At 50.8% G+C, this 22475-nt stretch overlaps 1 protein-coding gene and 1 long non-coding RNA gene across 5 annotated transcripts in view; one reads left to right on the top strand and one right to left on the bottom strand.

Annotated features, from left to right (window-relative positions):
• Window positions 1-974: 974 nt before the first annotated feature.
• Window positions 975-1411, top strand: LOC108159816. Its single transcript, XR_001775357.2, has 2 exons — window positions 975-1084; window positions 1159-1411. It is a non-coding gene; the product is annotated as an uncharacterized LOC108159816 (long non-coding RNA).
• Window positions 1340-22475, bottom strand: part of LOC117189825 (myosin-M heavy chain-like) — a 107639-nt gene continuing 86503 nt past the window's right edge. For 2 of the 4 annotated variants that reach the window (XM_033394889.1, XM_033394890.1), the window contains exons 2-8: window positions 6988-8713; window positions 6731-6925; window positions 5826-5991; window positions 5583-5736; window positions 5378-5523; window positions 5090-5303; window positions 1340-3686 (exon numbers count right to left, since the gene is read on the bottom strand). In XM_033394889.1, the coding sequence (XP_033250780.1) occupies window positions 1510-3686; window positions 5090-5303; window positions 5378-5523; window positions 5583-5736; window positions 5826-5991; window positions 6731-6925; window positions 6988-8713 (4778 nt within the window). In that variant the 3' untranslated portion in view covers window positions 1340-1509. Of the gene's footprint in view, window positions 3687-3733; window positions 4346-5089; window positions 5304-5377; window positions 5524-5582; window positions 5737-5825; window positions 5992-6730; window positions 6926-6987; window positions 8714-22475 lie in introns of those variants that run through there. The other 2 variants (XR_004473584.1, XM_033394891.1) reach the window with 2 other exon arrangements.

The following is a 22475-nucleotide window of genomic DNA, read 5'->3' as shown; positions in this document are numbered from 1 at the left end:
GACAAACATATTCGCAACTCTATAACATCCATTTCCCACAGGGTATGTGTGCATGGAATTAGCAACATGTTTGTGTATGGAATGTCAACCGGTATTTCCAAATCGAATATTTTCAAGCTATGTAGAGTTTTCAGCTTTGCCCACTTAGCTTTATCCCATCGATGAATACATTTTCTACAAGATTACTACTTTTAATTACCTTAATGTATTTTATTTTGACTAAAAGTTTTCAAGTAAATGTTGCCGCAACTTTTGTGTATGGAATGCGCAGCATTTGTGTATGGAATGGGACTCATGTTGTCAATCGGGCCATTACCGATTCAAAAAAAACGACCAATTCCTCATATTCTTTCTTCCGTTGAATAATACTGTCTATATAGAAAATTAAGCCATGCCCACTTAATTTTATACGATTGGTGAATCTATTTCCTACTTGATTGGCTTAATTTAAATAATTGCATTTATTGGATTTTGTTTAAAAAAGGGTTTTAGCGAAAAAGGTGAAAAAAAATGGAATGTGACTCATTGAGAGCGGAGTTAACCGGTTCAGAGAGTGAGAGCAGCATGTTGAGTGTAATGGGAAATTCCCACTCAAGAGAGAACTCTGGAACTGTAATCACGAGTCTGGCAGCACTGGACCCTTTGCTAAATTTTTCGCCACTCTGGCAGCTCCTTTTGATATCTGACACAAGCTAGCTGCCATGGGAATTAAACGTGGCCAGACTGCCAGAAAATTGTTCGAAGTTGGGCGGGTTGATTCAAAGTTGTTGTACATTTTTACTATATTTCCAGCAATTGCACAGTTGCCGGATGTCAGAAAATAGAAAGAAACGAAACTTATAATTCGTATAATATAAGCAGTTTCTGCAATTAAATTAGTCATGGTTATGGTCATTTCAAATATGGAATATACGGAAGTTTTGTCCGCTTATAATCTTATTATTTATTATATAAGTGCATTGCACTTTTCTTTCATTTTCTTTCATTTAAAAAAATGAGCCTCCTGATTTGTGTATATTTGCTGCTGCTGCTGAAAAATGGAAAATCTATTGCGACCGATTTAAGTGGTTACCATAATAGTGCGGTAAGCATTGTTCGAACATGTGCAATACGTCAGAAGGAATTTATACATCCTTTTTTTCTCTGAATATGGAACAGTTAATGAACCCTGGTCTCAACATAAAACCTCGCTCCAAAATATACATAAATATTTTCGCTGGCGTACATAAAGTGCTTGGCAATGAATGTTCTGATCCTGAGGATCGTCTCGATGCCCAAGTGTCTGAACCTAAGTCTCCACCACGGCGAATGACTAACATATTCATACAGAACACATCCATGTGATTAAGATTTGTATTTAATGACTCTGCTACAATCTACAATCTATTTATAAAACAGTCGACTAAAGGTAGTATCTTTAAGGTTCGCATTTGCTTATGTACTGTACAGATGGATATTACAAAGGAATTGTGCTTATGGCAATGGATCTCGTTTCCTGCAGCCTTTACCCTACTTGTTAAAGTTCTCAATCTGCTGGAGGACCCAGCTGCGCGATGCCGCCTGACAGACGACGACTCCTCTTTTGAGGGACTGCTGGTGGGCTTGGGACAGCAGCTCATGCACGGCATCCTTCGAGGGCTTAGGGGCTATCTGCGGTGGTGGGGTGGGTCGTGGACCAAGTGGTGGTGGCGGAGGAGGACTGCTGGGTCTCCTGAGGTCGTAGTCGCCGCTGCGCTTCTCGTTGTCATCACTGTAGATGGCCGAGTCGCGGAAATCATTCTCCAGACTGTCCTCTACCTGGTGCTCGTACTCGAAATTGGTGGGCGGCGGCTCCGCCACGGACCGCTTGCGCTGCTGCTCGCACATGCTGTCGCTGGAGGAGGAGGTCAGCGAGAAGACAGAGTCCCGCTCTGAGCTGACCATGGCCATCAGGCTGAACAGGGTCTTGGGGTCCACGTAGTCGACGTGGGCCATTCGCTCGCCCAACGCCTCGCTGCCCTGCCGATGCAGCACGCTCTGGCGGCACATCTCGCTCACATCGGAGACACGTCGCTCCGGCGGGTGGTTGGAGCGGCCAAAGGCCAGGGTCAGGCTATCGATGGACTTGAGGGCACGCGGCAGCAGGGAGCTCTCCGAATTGGACACGTTCTCGTGGCCTGGGCCTCCCTCTCCGTTGCCGCGCTTCATTAGGTTCTTTGGTATGGGACGGGCGTAGAGGGCTGCCTGATCCTCTAGGCAAAGGTTGATCACCGTATTCTGGCTGTCCCGTTTCAGGGTGGAACCGGAGGAGGAACTGGAACACGTGGCATCCGAGCCACAGCTGTCCCGTTGCACTGCCTCCTCGCCCACCCTCTGGAGCACGCCCTCCAGCGAGTAGACCAAGGTCACGTAATCCGACTCTGGACGCGGGGCGGCCGATGTTGTCGTGCTTCGCTTCTTCAGCATTTGGGCGGACTTGGCGCGACCTAGGACGGGGGAGAACTTGTACGGGACATGGACGCTGCGTAGCAAGGTTTCGTAGATGGGCTCCTCGAGCTCGGCCCGTCGCTTGGCTTGATCCTCCAGCTCCAGCGGCGGAGGGGAGCGAGATGGTGGCCGTGGCGGTAGGGCAGGCACTCGATTGAGATCCTGGCTGGGGGACAATGGACTGACGGGGCTGACAGGACTCTCGCGTCGCTTTTGCAGCTTGTTGTAGATGCGCTCGAACTCCTTGGTGTTCTTGAGAAGATCGAGCACAATCTGGGCATCACGCTTGGACTTCTCCGCCGGCGACAGCAGTTCCTGGTTGCTGTAATACTGATCGTGACCGTGGTCCACCACATCGGACGTTGGCTCGTTTAACGTCTCTGCCTCCTTGGCCAGTTCTATGTCCTGCTCTGGCCGCAGCTCCTCCGTGGACTCGGTTATTTTGAGGACGGTGGAACTGCTGTTGTCGAATTCGCTGAGATCCATGTAGAACTTGGAGCAGCTCTTGCTGTTGGTGCGCTGCTTCTTGAGTGTGGCTATCCGCTTGGGCATTGTCTTGTTGTTGTATTGCTTCACCTCGAAGAAGCCCTTGGCCTTGGCCTTGCGTTCGCTCAGATCGGGCTTGCTGCCCCGCAAGGAGGCGGCGCTGTCATCGTCCTGCTCCTGATCCTGCTCTGCCTCTTCGTCCAGGCTGAATCCGCCGATGCGTGGCACGGACTTGCTGCGTTCCTTGAGCGCCTTGTAGCTAAAGACTGGCGACTGCGACTTGGCGCTGCGACTACGTTGATCGCACAGAATGCAAAGACACTGGTCCGCCTGATCCGCATGATCCTCCTGCCGGCACTTGCACGCCTTCTTTGCCGGAGACTTGGTCACCTCCTTTCCAGATCCATCTCGCTTGCGATACCGCATCGCGTCGGCCAGCTTCTGCAGGGCCGTGTCGTCCAGGCTGTTGTTGCGTGACAGCGGCTTGGAGGGCTTGGAGGCCTTGGACTCCTGCTCCTCGCTCTGGTTCTGGTTTTGGTTTTGGTCCAGCTCCAGGGACTCGTTGAAAGAGCTATCGAAGGAGGTGGAATTGCTCACCGTCTTGCGCTTGCCCTTGGAGTTGCGCTGGCGGATCTCGCTTCGCCGACAGGCGTTGCGACGCTCCAGATACGTGGGCGTGGAGTTGCTGCTGGAGTGGAGACTCCACTTCCATAAGCTGCGGTCCGGCGTGCGATCTGCGGGAGAGCTTCGTTAGTCAAGGGTCAAACTTAGCTCAGGTCGTGATAAGCGGGCGACGGTGAGAAAGGGCGTGGGACAAACACCAGTGAGGATACATTCTGAAGAAGCATTCCGGCAGTCTGGCAGAACAGTCTGGGAGCGGTTCATGCGCTCATGCGGTCAGTGACTTGGATTAGTAGTTAAGTGGGTTCTTTCGAATGTGGGTTAGGATGCATGCAACATACAGACCCGACCCCGAGCGTGTTAAAGGCCAATTAAAGCTAACAATTCAATCCAACTAGATATGCGAATCTCGTGATACTTACTGGGCTCTCGATACCAGCAACGATAAGCGATAAACCATAAACGGTACCGACTCTACTATTACGATTACGATTACGAGTAACGATTAACGATTACAGTTAGGATGGTTAAACGGTTATATGTACTGGGATTTTGCATTTTTATAGATATTGTAGCAGTTGGTAGGTTGTCAATTTAGTCTGATCGCATTTGGTGTGTTGTAGGAAATTACGAGTAGAGTAGGTAGCGGCTAGATCAGTTTCAGTTTCAGTCTCGGGGGGGTTGTTTAGCCTTAGAACACCCTTAAAAACTAATCAAAGTTTTCGTTTCTTTGTTTTGGGATGTTTAGTTTTAGAATGCATCACTGGTAGTACTACAACGGTAAACATATAGCATTTGTATAGAGTAGAGTTAATTCAGATCGAGATAAATGGCAACACAGATACGAATAGTAGTTTGAGCTGTGCCCCCTAATCTAGTTAGTATTAATGTACGACACCAAAAAACAAAGTACATACAGTATGATGTGGACCGAAACAGATGACGATTATATGAGGACACATAAGTGCTGGCACTAGTCAGCAGTCAGTAGTCAGTAGTACAGTAGTGCCCAAGAAATTTGCAATTAAAATAAGCCTACATCGGGCAGAAATATGTAATAAATCAACTTGCCGCCGAGGCGTCGACAGATTTGGCACGATTTTGGGGAAAGGCAACAGGGCCAGAGATACAGACAGACAGACACAGACCACAGATCTCCCGGCACACAAATCTCTCCTAACGACTGCCACTTGGTTATCTCACTTTAGCTGGAGCGTGCGAATCATAAGTGCACAGTGAGAAAGGAACGGGCACTTGATACGAGTAGATCTACTGGAAGGAGTCTCATACGAGCATATACGTGTGCAAGATCGCGCAGTGCAGGCAAGTGCATGTGCATAACTGTAGCGTCAGGCGCAGGCACTTCATCATCTTGCCCCATTCCCATTCCCAGACCCAATCCAAATCGTTAAGTGTTTCGGCCACATCAACGGCGACACAACAACAGCAACAAAACTAGGCTCCTAGAGCTGAAGGCTAAGCTAACCAGCAACCACGGAGGACAGAGTGCGCTCACCTTCCTCGTTACCCAGCTGAAAGACGAGCTCCTTGGCTCGCATGGGTATGTCAAGCTTCTCCAGCATGACACCTTTAATGTGCTGCGTCCAGATACGCTTCTGGTCACGATTTCTGGCCGTCAGCTTGATTTGATTGCGCGGCTCATCGAAGGGTATGACGTAGAAGCTGGTCGGCTCCCCGGGCAAGTGTTCGCTCAGCATCAGATTGTTTTGCTGTGGGAGAGCAGGGTGCACATACACACACTTAGTAGGGGGAGGAGGAAGTGCTGGGAGGTCGTTCAACTCACGTGTATGTAGGTCTTGAACTGCAGACGTCCGTCCTCCTTCTGCTTGGTGATGATCAGCATGGTGGCGAAGAGCAGCACAAGACGCGACTTGTTGTGCTGCTCCATTAGGAGGCCCTCCTGGCGCAGCTCCCCCAAAACGGTCAGCTCTAGGGATTCCAAGGAGTGAGTAGTTTTCTTCGACAGAAGTGCATTTTTGAGGACTTACCCGGACCCAGCCAGCCGTCCAGTATGCCGGACAGCTCCTTGACGCGGCTCTGCTGCTCCTGCTTGCGCTTCACCTGGTCAATGTTGTGCGCCACCTGGCGCATGATCACATAGGCCTCGGCCACCTCCTTGACATCGCAGTGCTTGCGCAGGCTCTGTGAATGTGGAGAAAGAGACAATCAACTGTCAGTCACTGCTGCTGGACCCCTCCCTTCCCCATCCCCATTCCCCAGTTCGTACTCACGTCGAGGAGCAGATGGTACTTCAAGATGCGCTGCACTGGCTTTAAAAGATAGGAGCCCAGGGGCAGACGGTGCTGCAACATCTTCTGCGTGGAGGCCAGCAGGGCGTTCGTGTGCGTTGCCTGGAGCAGCTTGGTCAGCAGCGAGATGGCTTCCGGGTAGCTGGTGCTGCGGGGGAGCGAATGACATACAATGAACAACAAGATTTATGGCATGTGCTATGGCTGGGAAAGCGCTTTAGGTCTTCATCAGGCGAACATGAAATTTGACTTTAAAATCAGTTGCATACCCCAGTGGGGCGAGCGAGTGGGACGAGTGGGAGAAGAGTGCAGCCTGCAGACGGATGATATATGCCGCTGTGTCATTCGGGGCGACAAATCAAACTCCAGCCATCAAACTCTTTTCCCTCACTCTACTCCAAATTGGCACTGACAGCCCCAACAGCGCAGCAGCGCAATGGAGCAATGGAGCAGCGGCAATGGTTCGGGGTAAACGTCAGCGTTTAAATGGAACATGGCGTGCCTGGACTGCCAAAGACGCCATCGTTGTCGTCATCGTCATCGTCATGCCATGCCATGCCACGCTGCTATCGTGATCATGTGGCCGCCGTTACCGTTATTGGCCGCCGCTGTATCAGAGATCGAGCGAACACGCCAGCCAGCAGCGATGGTCAAAGCAGTGGCTTGCCACCGAATCACAGCGAGCGGAGAGGTCACTGTGGTACAGTGGAATCAGAGGATTTGTGGGAACAGCAATCGGACAATAGAGTGAGAGCGGAGCAGAACCCGGACAACGTTAGACATTGAACAGTAATGAAAAGAATGAACAGATCCTCAAAAGTATCCATAAGATACGAGTAGGAAATGCACAGTAAGAGCAGTAATCAAACAATAAAAAGACCACTCACCAATATGTTGTATACACATCAAAGCCATCGCGCAGATCTATGAAGCATCTGGCGATCCTGCCCGGCTCCATCCCAGAGTTGATCAGTCGCTGCAGCAGCATCGAGTTGAATTCGTAAATCTCTTCAATGTTGACAAAGAGTATTTGCAATTCGTTCACACGCAGACAGGCACGCTCCTTCCAATCCAGCAGGTATCTAAGGTAAGAAAAAGTTCCGGTAAATCCAGGGAGTCCTTAGCTTGGGCAGAGATCACTCACCCCTTGATGACCTGACCGAGGTCCTCGACAAAGCTGCGCTCCGAGTCGATGATCTCCAGGCTAGCCCGCTCCAGGACACTCATTGAGACCGTGTGGTGCGGATGATGGTGGTGGGGATCCCCTAGCTCGTTCTCGCTCTCCGCCAGACTCTCGACACTCGCCAGATACGAGGTGGCAGCGTGCTTCCCGTGGAGCAGCTGATCGGATCCCGAACTGGAGCTGGACGAGGTGGAGCAGATGGAGGAGGACGACAGCGGGCGGTTGTTGAGGCGTGCGGCAAACTTTGGCTTGATGTCTGTGAGGCGGTCCAGGCTCTCCGCCGACAGCTTATTGGCCTCCTCCAGCTCCGCCAGCTGCTCGGCCGTGGGCAGCTTCAGGGGCACTCCCGCGCCCAGGGTCGAGGCCTTGGCACTGAGGCTCTTGGTGCGGGCGTAGGTCAGCAGCGGGGAGCTGGTGATCGTTGATGCACAGGCGGCCGAGGAGCTTCTCACCAGCGGCTTGCTGATCAGAGGCTTGTTAACGGCCTCGATCAGCTCCGCATTCGGCCCCTCGTTGGCCCCCAGATCGGCCAGAGTGAGACGCTCGATGTGCTGGGCAACCAGGTCAAAGTTAATGGTGTCCACCAGCTCCACGGGGCTGAGGGGCTCGCTGCACACAAACTCCTTGGGCCGCAGAGGGGCGGCCGGCGTGGAGGGGGTGGAGGGGGTGGTTGGTGTGCCTGGGGTGGCTGGCCGGGCGTGCTGCAGCTGTACACTGGTGGCCGCGAGCTGCTCCATCTCGATCAGCTTGATGCTCTGCTGGAACTCGTAGCGGGGAAGCGTCAGTTTGCGCGGCGAAAAGGGATTTCCATCAAAGTGGAACGGGGTTCCGGGGACGCTCTTGTTCGTGGGGGTTCTGTCGTCGTCCGACGGTGTCGCCGGATGTGATTTTCGCGCCTTCTCCGAGGCGGCAAAGGTCAGGGAGTTGACGTACTCGTTGCTAGCGTCGAAGGTGGGCAGTTCGTGGCCCCCTTGCGTGAACAGCTTGCCCGTGGTCTTGGACAGGGGGATGTGGGAAAGCTTTGGCTTGGGCGTACACGTGGCCACTGGCGGATGGCCTCCTCCACTGCCGCTGCTCGTCTTGACGTAGCGTCCCTGCCTGGGACTTCTTTGGGATAGCTGCGGGGATGATTGCGACTGCTGCGGCTGCGGCTGCTGCAGTGCCTCAATGTCAATGGCATCCACGGGCTCGGCGTCCGAGTGCGTGATGATGCGGTGCACGTTGGCCGAGAGGATGCGAATGTTGCTGCCGCGTCGGCTGCCGCTCGAGGCGAGGCTGCTGTTGCTGCTGCCTAGCTCCTGTCGCCGATGCACCACCAGGCGGCTCAACTGTGCCCCATCCGGTTCGTCCTGCAGACCAGCCACCACCAGGGGCGGGGCACGGACGCTGGCTGCAAGCTGAGGGCTGGAGGCAGTTAGCGAGTAGCTGGCCGATTGATCATCGCTGGTGGAGACACTCGTGCCGCTCGATGTGGAGCTGTTGCTGCTGCTGCTGTTGCTCCTCTTGGACGTCGATTCGCCACTGCTGATGTTCGTCTTGGCCTGCGCCTTGAGCTGGAGCTGGGCCTGTGCCTGGCTCTTGGTCTCGTGTGTCGCAGTTGGAGCTGCCACGCCCGCGCTGGCAGCCAGGCTGTTCGTCAATGTGTCGTAGATGCCCAGCAGCGAAGGTGCCAGCTCTGTGGTGCTACCTGAAACGAGTGGAGCGACACGCAGAGCAGAGAATGTTAGCTGCAGTTTGGGGAGTGTGTGGGCTGTGTGTCTAACGCTCGAAACCAATACGATCCGATCCGATCGGATCGGATTGGATCGAGCCACAGAATACATAATTTTAGCGATATTTGCTATAATTTAGCTGCGTAAAATGAATTATGCCAGGGCACTGCCAACAGACGGCTGATGTATTGAGTTGTTTGGCCCCAGGATGCGGAGCCCGGGCCGCAGAGTCAGAATGTGGCCATCAGTCAGTCGGGGCAGGCAGCGGTGGCGGCGGCGAGCGGGTTCTGGCCACGATCAGACCAAGTCTGCTGCATAAATAAGTAGGTTGCTATTGCCGTTGCCCCCACCGCCTGTTGCCTGTTGCCTGTTGTGCGAGCGTGCCTGCCTGGCGGCCTGACATGTGAATTGATATGCCAACGCAACATGGCCAAAACCAAAACCACAGCCAGGTAACAGGCTACAGTTGGTCAGCAACAAGCAACAGGCAACAGACAACGGAGAACAGACAACAGACAAGAGGCAACCATGCCATGCAACCAACCATGCAACAGGCAACACAGTCAACATCGACGTCGCCGGCAATTGGAATGGACATTCCAAAGCCTGCTCATCATTTCTCACAAATGCTTCAATTAATCAAAAGCACTCACAACTGTGGATTTAATAACATTATCGACACACACACACACACACACACACACTCGTACGCTCAATTATAGATCGCGTCAGTCAATAGTCAATAGAGCATGAAGCAGCCTTAACGACTGCTGATCGTTCGATCCCTTCCCTCTGCCGAAGGAAGACAAATTTCTGCAAATTGCTGGCCATGGAAATCGGAGAGGGATCGTGAATATTCTATAAATAGGAATGGAATTCCTTGGGGCGCTACGGGATCAACTCAGCAAGGATATCTCTCTGAATCTCCCACCTTCTGCACCCGGAATCCATCTTCATTGTGGCCTTATTGGATGTGATTATCTGTTAGCACATTAAACTAACAGCCTGCTCCCCTCCCCTTCTGCTCTGGCAGAAGGCTGAGCAAATCAGCAATTAAGTTTTAAAGTCAAAACTTGTGTGCCTCTCGGCCCACGTTGATCGGCTGCTTGGCTGCTACCGTGGAAAAGGAATGGCCGGCCAGAGCAGAGCTGGTTTTTAGCTATTTAGAATGCTGCAGGTATTAGCATAGCCCCATCCTGCGTTCCAGTACTCCTCTTCTGGGGCTGTGCGGCACAGTAGCCGACGGGGCACTTTTTCTTCTAATTGCGAATGGTGTCAATGTGGCTCCAGCGCGGACTCCGACTTCGGTGTTGGGCTCGAGGGGAGGCAATGCTGTTGGCAACATGCTGGGCAACATTTTGCAACGCCACGAACAACAATTAGTTTGCATGAGTAGTGCCACGCCCACTGGCAAACTTGAGAGGCTGTCCTGTCTAGTAGTCTCCCCAGCCGCTCCGTAGTCGCTCCCCAGTCGCGCTGCCTCTCAAAGCCAGTCTTTTTCGGGACGGACTGACGACAAGTCGTAAACATGATTTGTACATTTAATTTTCCATCATTTTGTTTGATTATTTTGCAGGGGCTGCGCATGCGTGGGCCGCAGATACATCCACTCGAGCATAGGATCCAGCAGCAGCCAATAGATAGATCGGATCGGAACGGAACGGATCGGATCGCACTTCTGCCTCCATGGTGACCCAGTTAAATGGCCAGACCAGAGCGTTTTGCTTAATTGCCGAACCGTGGGCTGCTGTGCCGACAGGTTATCTCCCTCTCTCCCTCTCTGCCTCTCTGCTGACAGAGATGCTGACTCTAATCGCTGCCACTTGCCGGGGGAGCATTTAATTAAAGGCCAACAGCTGTGGCGGCTATTTTCAGCTATTTATGGCAGAGTCGTAGTCGAAGTCGGTGTCGGAAAGCCCGACAGGAATATCCTCTAATCTGGCCGACGATCTTCGCCTGAAATATGCAACAAATTCTTCAGGCCTGTCGCACTGCCAGGCGGGGAAACAATGCCGTGACGGCAAAGTGCGGTTTGGCTCTCTGTCATTTTGCAATTTGCAATTGGAGTAGCCCCCTCATGGCCAGAAAGGGTGTCAGGGACAGAGACAGAGACAGAAACAGAAACCGAAACCAAAACCGAAACAGAGTCGGTTACGGGGCCTATGACAGTGCGGAGAGGCTGAAGTGTTGTCTGGTTTCATTTTCCAAATCCAAATCCCTTTAATGCCCCAGCGACAAAGTCCAGCCAGTCTGGCTTCAGGTGTCCCCCGCGTACCGCTGAGCGGAGCTCTTAAAGCTGGCAATTTATGGCTGAGCTGACACAATTTCACACAATTACGCGATTGCAGCTAAAAATATCAGCGCAGCGCCCAAAGGTCATCCAGGTCCGTACCGAACCGCACCCGACCCAGGCAGAAGATCCAGCTGGCAGCTGCAGCGGCGACGGCGGCGTTGACAAGATGCTGGCCAGGCGTCTGGGCCTGATTTATAAGCCAAGTGCAAGTCCCAGTCGCGACATTGAATATTGCGCGACGGCAGGGGAAAGTGCTGTTCGATGCATATCGGAATTGGATTCGGCACGGCCCCGAAATCGAAATTGGAATCGGAATTGGAATCGATCAAATGCTGCACCTCTCCAGCGGCCAGCGGATGACATTTTGTTTATGCATTGGCCCCGCTGTCGCAATCTGACCGTCTCGGCCCCACCCTCCTGGACTTCTTGGAACGTCTTGGATCGTCTTGGCCAGCTGTTGATGGCGTTAAATTAATGCGCTTAGTCGCCATCGTCATCATCGTCATGACCGCTGGGTCCGCGGTGTCCGCATCGTTGTCGTCTGGCAATTGATATTTTAATCGGCATTTCAGTTTGTCTGTCCCCGTGGCTTGAACTGGCCTGGCGCCATCGCTTGTCTGGTGTTTAGGGAAATGCTGGCCCATTGGTGGCCCCCGGAGTGGGGCGGGGTGGATGGTGTGGTGTGCTGTGGTGTGGGGCCACTGGCTGGCATTATCAACTGTGAACGGCCGCCAGACGTGTCCCAAGCGCTCATGGCTTATTGGCACGCATCATTTTGCAACTGTCAATTAAGTTGTTATTCAATGCGACTCGGGCACACATCTGCCCCGATAAGAAGCCGAAGTAAAACGCAACTTAATTGAAACTTTAAGCTGAAACGTAAACTGCGAAACGGAAGCAGAAGCAGAATGCACACGTGAGCCGCATGCCTAGGACACATGTGGGCGGAAAATGTGCGTGGAAAATGGCCAGGAAGTCGTAAAAAGCGAAGAAAAATCGAATCCAAATGCGATCAATCTTAGGGCAGCATTCCAAAAGTTCAATAACTCAAACATTCATCTATAGGAAGAATACGAATACTATAGAAATATAGTGAGTGAAAGAAAACCCATCGGGCCCATCCTTGAAGCAGATCTCCTCCATGTAATGCTCGATAAGAGGCATTTATGATTTCTTGCAGATTAGATCGCTAGATCGTTTCCGCTTTCCTCTACAAATACTGGCCTGGCGCCATCGCTTGTCTGGTGTTTAGGGAAATGCTGGCCCATTGGTGGCCCCCGGAGTGGGGCGGGGTGGATGGTGTGGTGTGCTGTGGTGTGGGGCCACTGGCTGGCATTATCAACTGTGAACGGCCGCCAGACGTGTCCCAAGCGCTCATGGCTTATTGGCACGCATCATTTTGCAACTGTCAATTAAGTTGTTATTCAATGCGACTCGGGCACACATCTGCCCCGATAAGAAGCCGAAGTAAAACGCAACTTAATTGAAACTTTAAGCTGAAACGTAAACTGCGAAACGGAAGCAGAAGCAGAATGCACACGTGAGCCGCATGCCTAGGACACATGTGGGCGGAAAATGTGCGTGGAAAATGGCCAGGAAGTCGTAAAAAGCGAAGAAAAATCGAATCCAAATGCGATCAATCTTAGGGCAGCATTCCAAAAGTTCAATAACTCAAACATTCATCTATAGGAAGAATACGAATACTATAGAAATATAGTGAGTGAAAGAAAACCCATCGGGCCCATCCTTGAAGCAGATCTCCTCCATGTAATGCTCGATAAGAGGCATTTATGATTTCTTGCAGATTAGATCGCTAGATCGTTTCCGCTTTCCTCTACAAATAGTCTGGAAATTCTTTTCAAATTGAGCGAATCTTCCAGACGCATAACCATACAAATTCTCCAAGATGCTGCTCCCTCACGGAGTGCGGCATACAGATTTTAAATGTATTTTTAGCTCGCGAGTTCCGTAGCCGCCGCCTGCCCCTGCCTGGCCATGGATCAGAGGCACTTAAACGGCTCACCACTCCTGCCACCCCTTCCTGCCACCGTTCAGTGGATGCGCCTGTGATGCTCATCCAGGCCAACGCATTGGCAAACAACTTGGCAACTTTTGCTTTTAGTGCCTAGCACCGACTGAGGCTCCTTTGGCGTTTCCAGCGAAAAGTGAAATCCTTTTAAAGCGGCAGCAAACAAAAATCTAGGAAAATGTCCCCGCCAAAAAGTTATAAATCTTGTTCATATTTGCACGTGAAAGACAGAGCTCTGTGGCACAGCTAGACCTAGAGCCAGAGCCAGACTCAAACACAGATACTCAGCCGGAGAGCCGGGGGAAGCCATAAATGTCACACGGCCTGGCCAAGAGGCAGGCAGGCTGGCAGGCGTGCAGACGGAAAGACGGACAGACGGACAGGCCTGGCATATTAGTTTTCCTTGGAGCGGTGTGCGGCATGTCAAAACGTGCTAAATTCCATGGGGCAGACATCCATTAAACAGCACAGGCCCACTACCAGGCCACGCCGAAACATGCCAAGGCTAAAAAGTGCTAAAATCGCATAAAACATGGCTGCCTGATTTTAAATTAACTTGCGCCAGCACAGATGGTTCAACATCGAAGCGAGAATATGGCAAACTTAACAATTCCAAATGGGATTCATTTGATCATCAAATGGGATTCGGCATAAGCTTTACTGTAAATAGCATCATTAATGCCTTGAAGTATTTTATTTAAATTTCAGAACTATCTTTATTCGTATCGTTGTTCTGCAAATGTTCTTCTTCAAGTTTTAGTCAGTCATTGGCCCACTGTGCCCTCCCCTGTCCTGTCCTGGCATGCGACACTTCACTGGAGGAGCACCGGAGAAGCCAGAGCTGTTGCACTTTCCACTCCAGCCCGAGGAGGAGGAGCCGGAGAGCTGAAGAGCTCCCCACCTAGACACAACATCTCGTGCATTCTCAATGACGTACTGCTTGACTCTGGCATTTCAGAGTTGCAGCTAAAGATGTTGCCCATAAACATCATAAGCATCCCATACCCAGTCCCAGTCCCAGTCACGAACCCCCTTCCCTTTCCATCGCTGGCCTGGCTGTCTGTAATGAATGACAAATGCGCGAAATGCATAAAAGTGTGAACAGATTTTAGCCACTAAATAAAGCCGCCTCAGCGGAAATGGCAACAGCGAACAAATTCGCTGGTAAAAACTAATTTCACTCTAGTCGCAGTTCCAGTTGGAGTTCCAGTCCCCGTTCCAGCCTCTCTGCCAAGCCCCGTTTCAGATGGAGAGACCGAAAATGGCAGGGCATTGGCCTTATGCTAATGTTTGCCTGGCGGTGCCAAATATGGACGCCAGTGCAGAGGCAGATGCGGACAACGACCATGATGGGGATATGGCCATGACCAGTTCAAGGGCTCGGTGAAATTGGCCTCAGGCACGATCGCATAAGGCCAGATAGAGACATCACCATCAGCGCATTTGCAGTGCGGTAGAGAGGCAGTGGGGGTGGCGCCATTGCGTAAACTGAACAATCACATTTAATTAGCAGATGGAGCTGCAAATATGGAAAGTAGCAGAGCCATTGCATTGACCTTCGCCTGGGAGACGCCACGGCCTGGGCAAACAAAGCAGCTGGAGGCGAGACGCTAATCTCTGTGGACAGGCAACATTTTCATGCGGTTTAAGGTGTCTCTGTGTCTACGTCTCTGCGGTTTTCGCTTTCGAAATCAATTTTCCCCCATATCAAATACGCATCAGCCGAAAGCCGAGAGTCGAGAGCACCAAAGACAGTTAGACCGAGGGAGAGGCAGGAAATGTCAATCAGAGCTTAGGTCTTTTGCTCGCTCCGTGATTGATTAGAGTACGAGGGCTCCAATAAGTGGAGCAGTGGATTGCATAAGGGACTGCTAACCCAGTCAAACCATAGCTCAAAACTTCACTCAATCAGTCAGTCAGTCAGTCAGTCAGTCAGTTAGTCAATCAGTAGGAGCCAGAGTCACAGTCAGAGTAAGAGACTGTGCTTGTCTGCCAGTTTGAAGGCCAAGAGTCTAAAGTTGAGTGTGGATGGCCATATTGACTCTAGATGGGAGTGGGTCCGGTCCACCTGGAGAGGGCTCACTGGCTTACCGCTAATGAGCTCCATAAACATGTTCACCGTGCGTCGCTTGGATAAATTTGCATTCCTCCGCTGGCCAAGATATCAGTTTGTTAACAGTGTTAACAAGTTCTGCAGCCTGTCTGTATGACAAGTCAATCTGCATCCCAATCAGCTAGAGTCTTCACTTCGGTATCGCTGAAGGTCAGCGATACGATCCCAGTGCACTGCAGTGGATGGGATCGGAAGTGGAATGTTTCCCACTAAGGTTACATCACTTCAATGCCTGATCCCATCATCATCATCGTTGATGGGTGGATGACAGCCCGAGAAATTAGCGACTGCCATCAAATGAAAGCCAAGAATGGGCATTAGAGGCCGCATCGAACCGCCAGGAATGTGGAGAGCCTGCCCCAACTGGAGCTGGAGCTGGCAGTGGACCACATGCCAGCATAGCATCCAATGTCAATGCTTTTGAAAGGCATCAATTAATGGTCAATGCTCTCTCAAAGTGGTTTAAAGATTTTCCAGCGAAAAGATGCCACAGGCAGGACAGAGTAGAGCAGACCAGACCAGAGCAGAGGAGAGCGGAGCGGAGAGATCACTTAAATGGCAGAGATCGCGTTTCAGCCACGGCTAAAGTGTGTGTCCAAGATTGGTACAACGACCAGTGGACCACCGGCGTTGCATGCAACCAACAGCAGCAGCAGGAGCCATAATTGGCAAGTGGAAAACTGCAACTCAGTGCAGCCATAAAAAGCAGGTCAGGCCAAAATCAAATTATGGCCACTTCTTTAATTGATGCACAAAAGATCTGCTCCATGCCGAATGCCGAATGCTGAACGCTGAATGCCGCCCATTAACTGGCATCCACGAGGAGGCATCTGCTCTGGTCAGCAGTTTGGCTTTAAGTAGTACTGGAATATCCATTGGAATTGTGGCATCATAAAATTTCACTGCCATGGGCAGCCTGTTCTGTCCATCGGTAATTTACAGCCAGCAATGCTCCGCCGGTCTGAGGAGCAAACATATGTTAATGAACCAGCCACAGACACGGACACAGACACAGGCACAGACATAGCGATCGGTGTATGGAGATGGCTATGACGACCACGGCCACGACGAAACGACGACGATGGCGTGATGAAAGAGAGGAAAAGACGAGCAACAATTTAGCGCTTTATTTTGATGGTCCTGGCTGGGGCAGGAGCAGGGGCAGGAGCCACACCAAAGTCGAGTGCAAATTCTATCAACAGCTCCGTTCCAGCCCAGGACCTGGACACGGGCAAAGAGCGTTAGATGGCCAACACTAGATGTGGCTGGGACTGCGCTTCGAAAGCAATTTATTTTAATTACTGCCTGGCCGACTGGAGGCTTCGATGGCTTCAATGGATGCCTGACTAAGCTGGTGCCTGGACGGCTGAATGGCTGTGGCCAAAAAAGTGCTAAAACCCTAACAAGAGAAATCAATTTTCGCGGTTCCCGATCCGTGGAAGAGATGTTGCCCTGTCCCTTACTCGCGTCTGGAGTCCATTGAACCCTGGTCTGGGGCTGGGGACCCTCGGGGGTCTTCATTTGAATGGACTTCCGTCAACAGGCAGGCAGCCAGGCTCAAGATTCTAATTGCAACATGTTGCAAAGTAGGTGCGGACACTTGCAATTAATAAGAATTGCTGCTGCTGTGGCTGCTGCCAGAACACCGAGCACAAGGAGCCCATAAAAGTGACTGTCTTCCTCTTGGTCCAGCTGGAGTCGGGGATGTTGGTCCTCCTTCTTGGGTCTCGGTCTTGGTCTTGGGTCTTGGGTCTTGGATCTGTGGCCATAGCCAAAGGGCTTGCGTCGGCTTAAGGAATGCGGCGTAACGTTCATTTATGTGTGGGCCGTTGTTTTGTGATTTAATAAGCAATGCAAAAAGGGGCGCGACAAAGTCGGAGAATGGCTAAGGAATTCGATCCGAAGCAGGAATACTCTCTGGGCTCTTGGCCAATCCACCCACACACATCCCCGTCCCCATCCACAACCAGATCCACATCCACAGAAAGGCAGGCTCAGGCCCAGGCACACGCCGTTGACGCCTGCGATGAGGACGGAGACGACGGCGCCAGGCCGTTGGAGGAATGCAGAAATGTTGCTGCAGCATAATTCATATGCAATTAATAATTGGTTGCACAAGCGCACACACAGCATACTGCCACAGTTTGCTGCCTGGAGCCAGAGGCGCCCAACACGATGGCTAAGAATAGCTCCCACCAGATACCTTTGACCTCAGATCTCTGCTCTTCAGGATATTGTGACTAATTATTGAACCAATTGAACGGAACTCCCAAGAGGATTGTGTTCCTAGCAAACCTCTGGCCACTATATCTCAAAGACTGGACATTCATCAGAGAGTGAATAAATGCAGCTGATGGTAGAGGGAAAATACAATACGAGTATCTGTGTGTTCTATAGATATTTGTGGGTCAAGTTTAGTCTCAGAGCCTTGGACATGGCTCCCCTTTTTTTTGTCTGGCTCTCTAATTAAGCCACAATATTAATTTATGGTAATTGAATACTTCAGTGCCATGCCCGAGGAGAACCGAATAAATAGAAGATTTATTTTGTCTGCAGAGTCCCGAAGCAGCCACAAATTGCTGGTAATTTCAAAGGCCCAGGCATCATTATTGGGGGCCCCACAATCTGGAGAAGATCTCTACAATAATTTGCGCCAATTAGAAGCATATTCAGAGTTCCATTCAAGTGGATTTTGGGTCATTATTATTGAGTTCCCGTCTGTCTGTCTGTCTGTTCAGTGTGTACGAGTACGAGTAGTATGTGCAATGGGAAGACATTCGGAATCGACTTCAGATTCCGAAACAGAAACAGAATCAGAAACATTAGGCCCATCGACGGCCGATCGACTGGAGCTAAATATAGTCCCGTGAGCGCAGCACCTCCTCCTCCTCCTGCTGCAGCAATCGAGGAGGCAACATGATGTTGAAATTTTGATTGCGACATTCGTTCGCCCATTCTTTGTACAAATTGTGCCATGGAATGGTAATGGGAATGGGTCTGGTTTTGGTTTTGGTTCTGGTTCTGTGGCAATGCTTCTGCTGGGATTTTGGGCTGTTGGGCGAGAGTTTTGTGCATTTGATTTACTGCAAATGGCCATGCTGACACGCCGCAAAGCTTTCTGCCCAGCGATTGCCTGACCTCAAAACAGAGAACCCAGCCCGAACCGTGGCCCGTTTCTAATTAAATTCTCTTCGTGTGTCTGACTGCGACACGCCATCATTATTACCGATTTCTAGCCGCGTTTGGAGCGTTCGGATCGTTTGGGCTATGCAAATTCAATGGAGCCATCGTGCTGGGATGTTACTGCAATGCAACCAGTGGTCTCCTTTCCACACACAAATAGGAGACGTTTCCTTCAGTGCTCTGTGGCACCTGCAGCAGGTATCGGATCGTGATCGGTGGTGGGCGTGGCTGCCAAATGTGTGCACTAATGGCCGCACAATATCAACAACTAATGACTAAATTTCACATGCCACACAACTTTTTAGGAAGCAAATGTGAATTAAATTTAATCACGTTTCAAGGCAGCACCACCACTGCAGTGCTGCCACCAGCGACAACATTTGCCAGTTCAAAGGTTAAGTGAGTGCGCAAAAAGTGGCCGCATTCGGCTGCAGTCGACACACCCCAAAATGAGGGAGAGAGAGAGGGAGATCGAGGGGGGGACACCAAACAAAAGCCACGAGCAAATCCGGACAACTTTTCACAACCAAACGGGCGTATCAGCAACGCATCAGCAACATTGTGTAGCTACACCCTTTGAAGCTTTGAAGGCCGGCGAATAAGGCAGAGACTCTGCCTCTATCATTGGATCGGATAGGAACAATCGACTAAGCAGCATGTCCCTTTTAGAAAAACTCTTCCTCCTCCAAAGATAATTCAATCAAAACTCAACAAGAAGTAGTTTCCTTTGGATATCTGATTCTGATCACTATATCGATCGATCTGCAAGGGTATCAAAGGCTTCGGAGCTGTAGCTGGAATTTCTGCACTGTTTTTTGTTTTCTTTGCGGGCATTGCAGGTTGCATTTCGTCGCTTGTGGCATAAACGCCAATTATGTGCAGCATATGCATGTACGCGGAGAGGAGAGCACAGCGGAGCGTGGCATGTTTGCCAATTTTTCATTTCCTGCAATGGCCAAAACAACAAAACCCGAACCTGCCGCCAGATCTCAGGTTGCGGCTGCCGCTGCCGCTGCCGCAATTGTGGGGGGAAGATGCGAGTGCAGCGATAAGGCGCCAAATGGGCAGCGGGCACCACGGATCGGATGGAAACAGCCTTGGAAGCAGGCGCAGTTGCCTTGCCTGTGCCTGTGCGCCTGTGCGCCTGCCTCCCAGTTACTCCATACATTAGAATGACGGCAGCAAACACATCCACAGCCTGCCACTGCAACTGCAACAACTGCAACTGCAACTGCAACTGCTACATCCATAGCAATTGCCATTTTTCATGGAAACAGAGACTGCGACTCCGAAGGCGAATCGCGGATAACTCTGTCGGACTGCCAGAGCGGCATGCAAATTGCCGTAAATTGAATTTGTCTGATTACGTTTGCGCCCCAGTCGCAGTCGCAGTCGCACTTACAGTTCGGTAATCGATTGTCTCGGGACCAGAAAGCCAGAGCAGGCTCCGGCACCGGCTCCGGCACCGGCAACGGCACCGGCAACGGCTCCTCCTACCTTCAATATTTTGCAGCAGGATTCGATCGCAAGAAAAAAGGAAAGCCAGGAAAAGGCTGGGAAGGAGGAGCAGTCGGACCAGCATATAAATGAATTGCATTTCGATGATTGCGAAATTGCCGAGTTGCAGATGCAGCGCACAGAGAAATTGCAAGTACTATGTGCCTCGTGTGGCACCACAAGCTGCGAGGCCTAATGGAGACTATATAGTGTGGGAAGGCAGGAGGCAGGACGCTAGCAGGAGACCTGGAAATGGTTTCCCTAAGCAAAGAGATTGATGGCAACAGCAGATTTCGGTATAGTCTGGAGGATGGATTCAGATCGATTCAGGTTGCTCGGCGGATGTTTATCGGTCCATGTCCACTGTCACAACAAACACCATATCTGATTTCCCCCCAAGGAAGACACTTTCGATTGGGTTCTCACGCCGCTTCTGTGATCCGTCGGAACTGCTGGGGTGATGCATTTTATCAAAGTGAGTCATGCCCCAATCGGTGTCGTAAATGCCTCCTTCGTGAGTGTGTGCATGTGCCTGTGTGTGAGCGGGAAGGGGAGCTGTCAAAATGCGGCACCATCGCGTGGAGCCTGGCTCTGATCCAAACAAAACGCAGCTGTTTCACACTGGCTTTTGTTCTTGTTCTCAGCCCAGTCAACGATCAGCAATGTGCCACACAGGAAACATGTTCCCCCTTCTGGTCCATGGCAACCTTTTACCTGTTTTCACAGCTTTCCTGCTTTCAGCCAGCGCTTTTCCTTTCACGAAATGCGTTCGTTGAGCCACACGGCGCACGCCGCCCTCCGCCCTCCGCCTCCGCCAGGGCCATTAACATAAAAATAAATTTTGCTTTTGGCCGGGCCATATCGCGGCCATCAAATCGCCAAAGCGAAATGAAGTTGTAAGCAGGGACCTCCTGGCCGGGGGCTTCGTATCCGCGACTTTTTCGCGTTACGTTACGTTTTTGGCAGGCAACAAAAAATCCGAACAACCAAAAAAGAAAAAGATCGAAACGCAATAAATTTCACAAACGCGCGCAACAATTAGAAACTGAGCAGCAAATGCACCAACAGCGACAACGACAACGACAACGATTGCAACTGCAACAGCAACAAATGCAACAAACAACAAGAAACGAAGGCTACCTTTGGAGGCCGAATCTTTTGATACCCTACCCTTCAGATGGATCGTTCCTATGGATCGTCATTCGATATTTTGAGCAATATTTCCTATCAAGGCTGTACCATATAGTGATATATTCCCGGATAAGATAAGAGATTAAGGCACCCTCTGGAAGGGTATCAAAAAGCCAGAGCCACATAGACCAGCGATCTGATTGGGGTATATTAGATTTGTGGTAAAAGTGGATGTGTGTAACGTCCAGAAGGAATCGTTTCCGATTGCTCAGCATCAATAGCCTAGTCGATTGAGCCCTGTCTGTCTGTCCGTCCGTCTGTCCGTCTGTCCGTCCGTCCGTCTGTCCGTCCGTCCGTCTGTCCGTCTGTCCGTCCCCTTCAGCGCCTAGTGCTCAAAGACTATAGGAGCTAGAGCAACGATGTTTTGGATCCAGACTTCTGTGATATGTCACTTCTACAAAAATATTTCAAAACTTCGCCCCGCCCACTTCCGCCCCCACAAAGAGCGAAAATCTGTGGCATCCACAATTTCGACGATAGGAGAAAACTAAAAACGTAGAAGATGACTATATCTTCTACAGTGCAAAATCTGAACCAGATCGTATAATTATTATAGCCAGAATCAAGAAAACAATTTCATTTTTTCTCGAGCTGTCTCTCTCTAACACACAGGTTTCATGGTCGGTTTTGCCAATTGCAAAATATGAGTTCAAGGATCTCAGAACCTATAAGAGCCAGGGCAACCAATTTTGGTATCCACACTCCTGTGATATCGGACCTTGACCATTTTGTGTCAAAATTTCGCCACACCCCCTTCCGCCCCCGCAACGGACGAAAATCTGAGGCATCCACAAATCTCAGAGACTATTAAGGCTAGAGTAACCAAATTTGGTATCCGCACTCCTGTTAGATCTCACTATAAAACGTATATCTCAAAATTTCGCCCCACCCCCTTCCGCCCACACAAAGGATGAAAATCTGTTGCATCCACAATATTGCAGATTCGAGAAAACTAAAAACGCAGAATCATAGATAACAACGATATCTATCAGATTGCTGAATCTGGATCAGATCAGATAATTTTTATAGCCAAAAGGAACGAATCAATTTGCAGTGGCTACGCAGCGCCCGACGGCACGCTCAGACTGATTTTCTGTCTCTCTCGCACGCACTCTTTGTCGTGTCGTTTAATATTTGCGGCGTCTGCCGGAGGAGAGCCATACTGACTAAGTATCGGGTATAAATGTAGAGTTGCGGCGTCCGCAGCAACTCACAACGTTCCCCTCGTTAGGCCTGTAGCTGTGGCTTCCTCCTCTTTGGCTTCCTTTCGAGCCTTGTCACTCCGTTCTCCCCAGTGATTCATGCATTTTTACTTGGCCAACGCCCGCCTAATTAAGATAAATACTTGTACACTCACAAAGGAGAGAGAGAGAGAGAGAGAGAGAGGAGAGGATGTTGCTGCTGTCAAGTCATTGCGGCAAATGCAACTGC

Source organism: Drosophila miranda (genome assembly GCF_003369915.1).
Source record: "Drosophila miranda strain MSH22 chromosome Y unlocalized genomic scaffold, D.miranda_PacBio2.1 Contig_Y1_pilon, whole genome shotgun sequence".
Lineage (NCBI taxonomy): Eukaryota > Metazoa > Arthropoda > Insecta > Diptera > Drosophilidae > Drosophila > Drosophila miranda.
The sequence above is the reverse complement of the archived record's forward strand: the minus strand, read 5'-3'. Positions and strand labels throughout refer to the sequence as shown.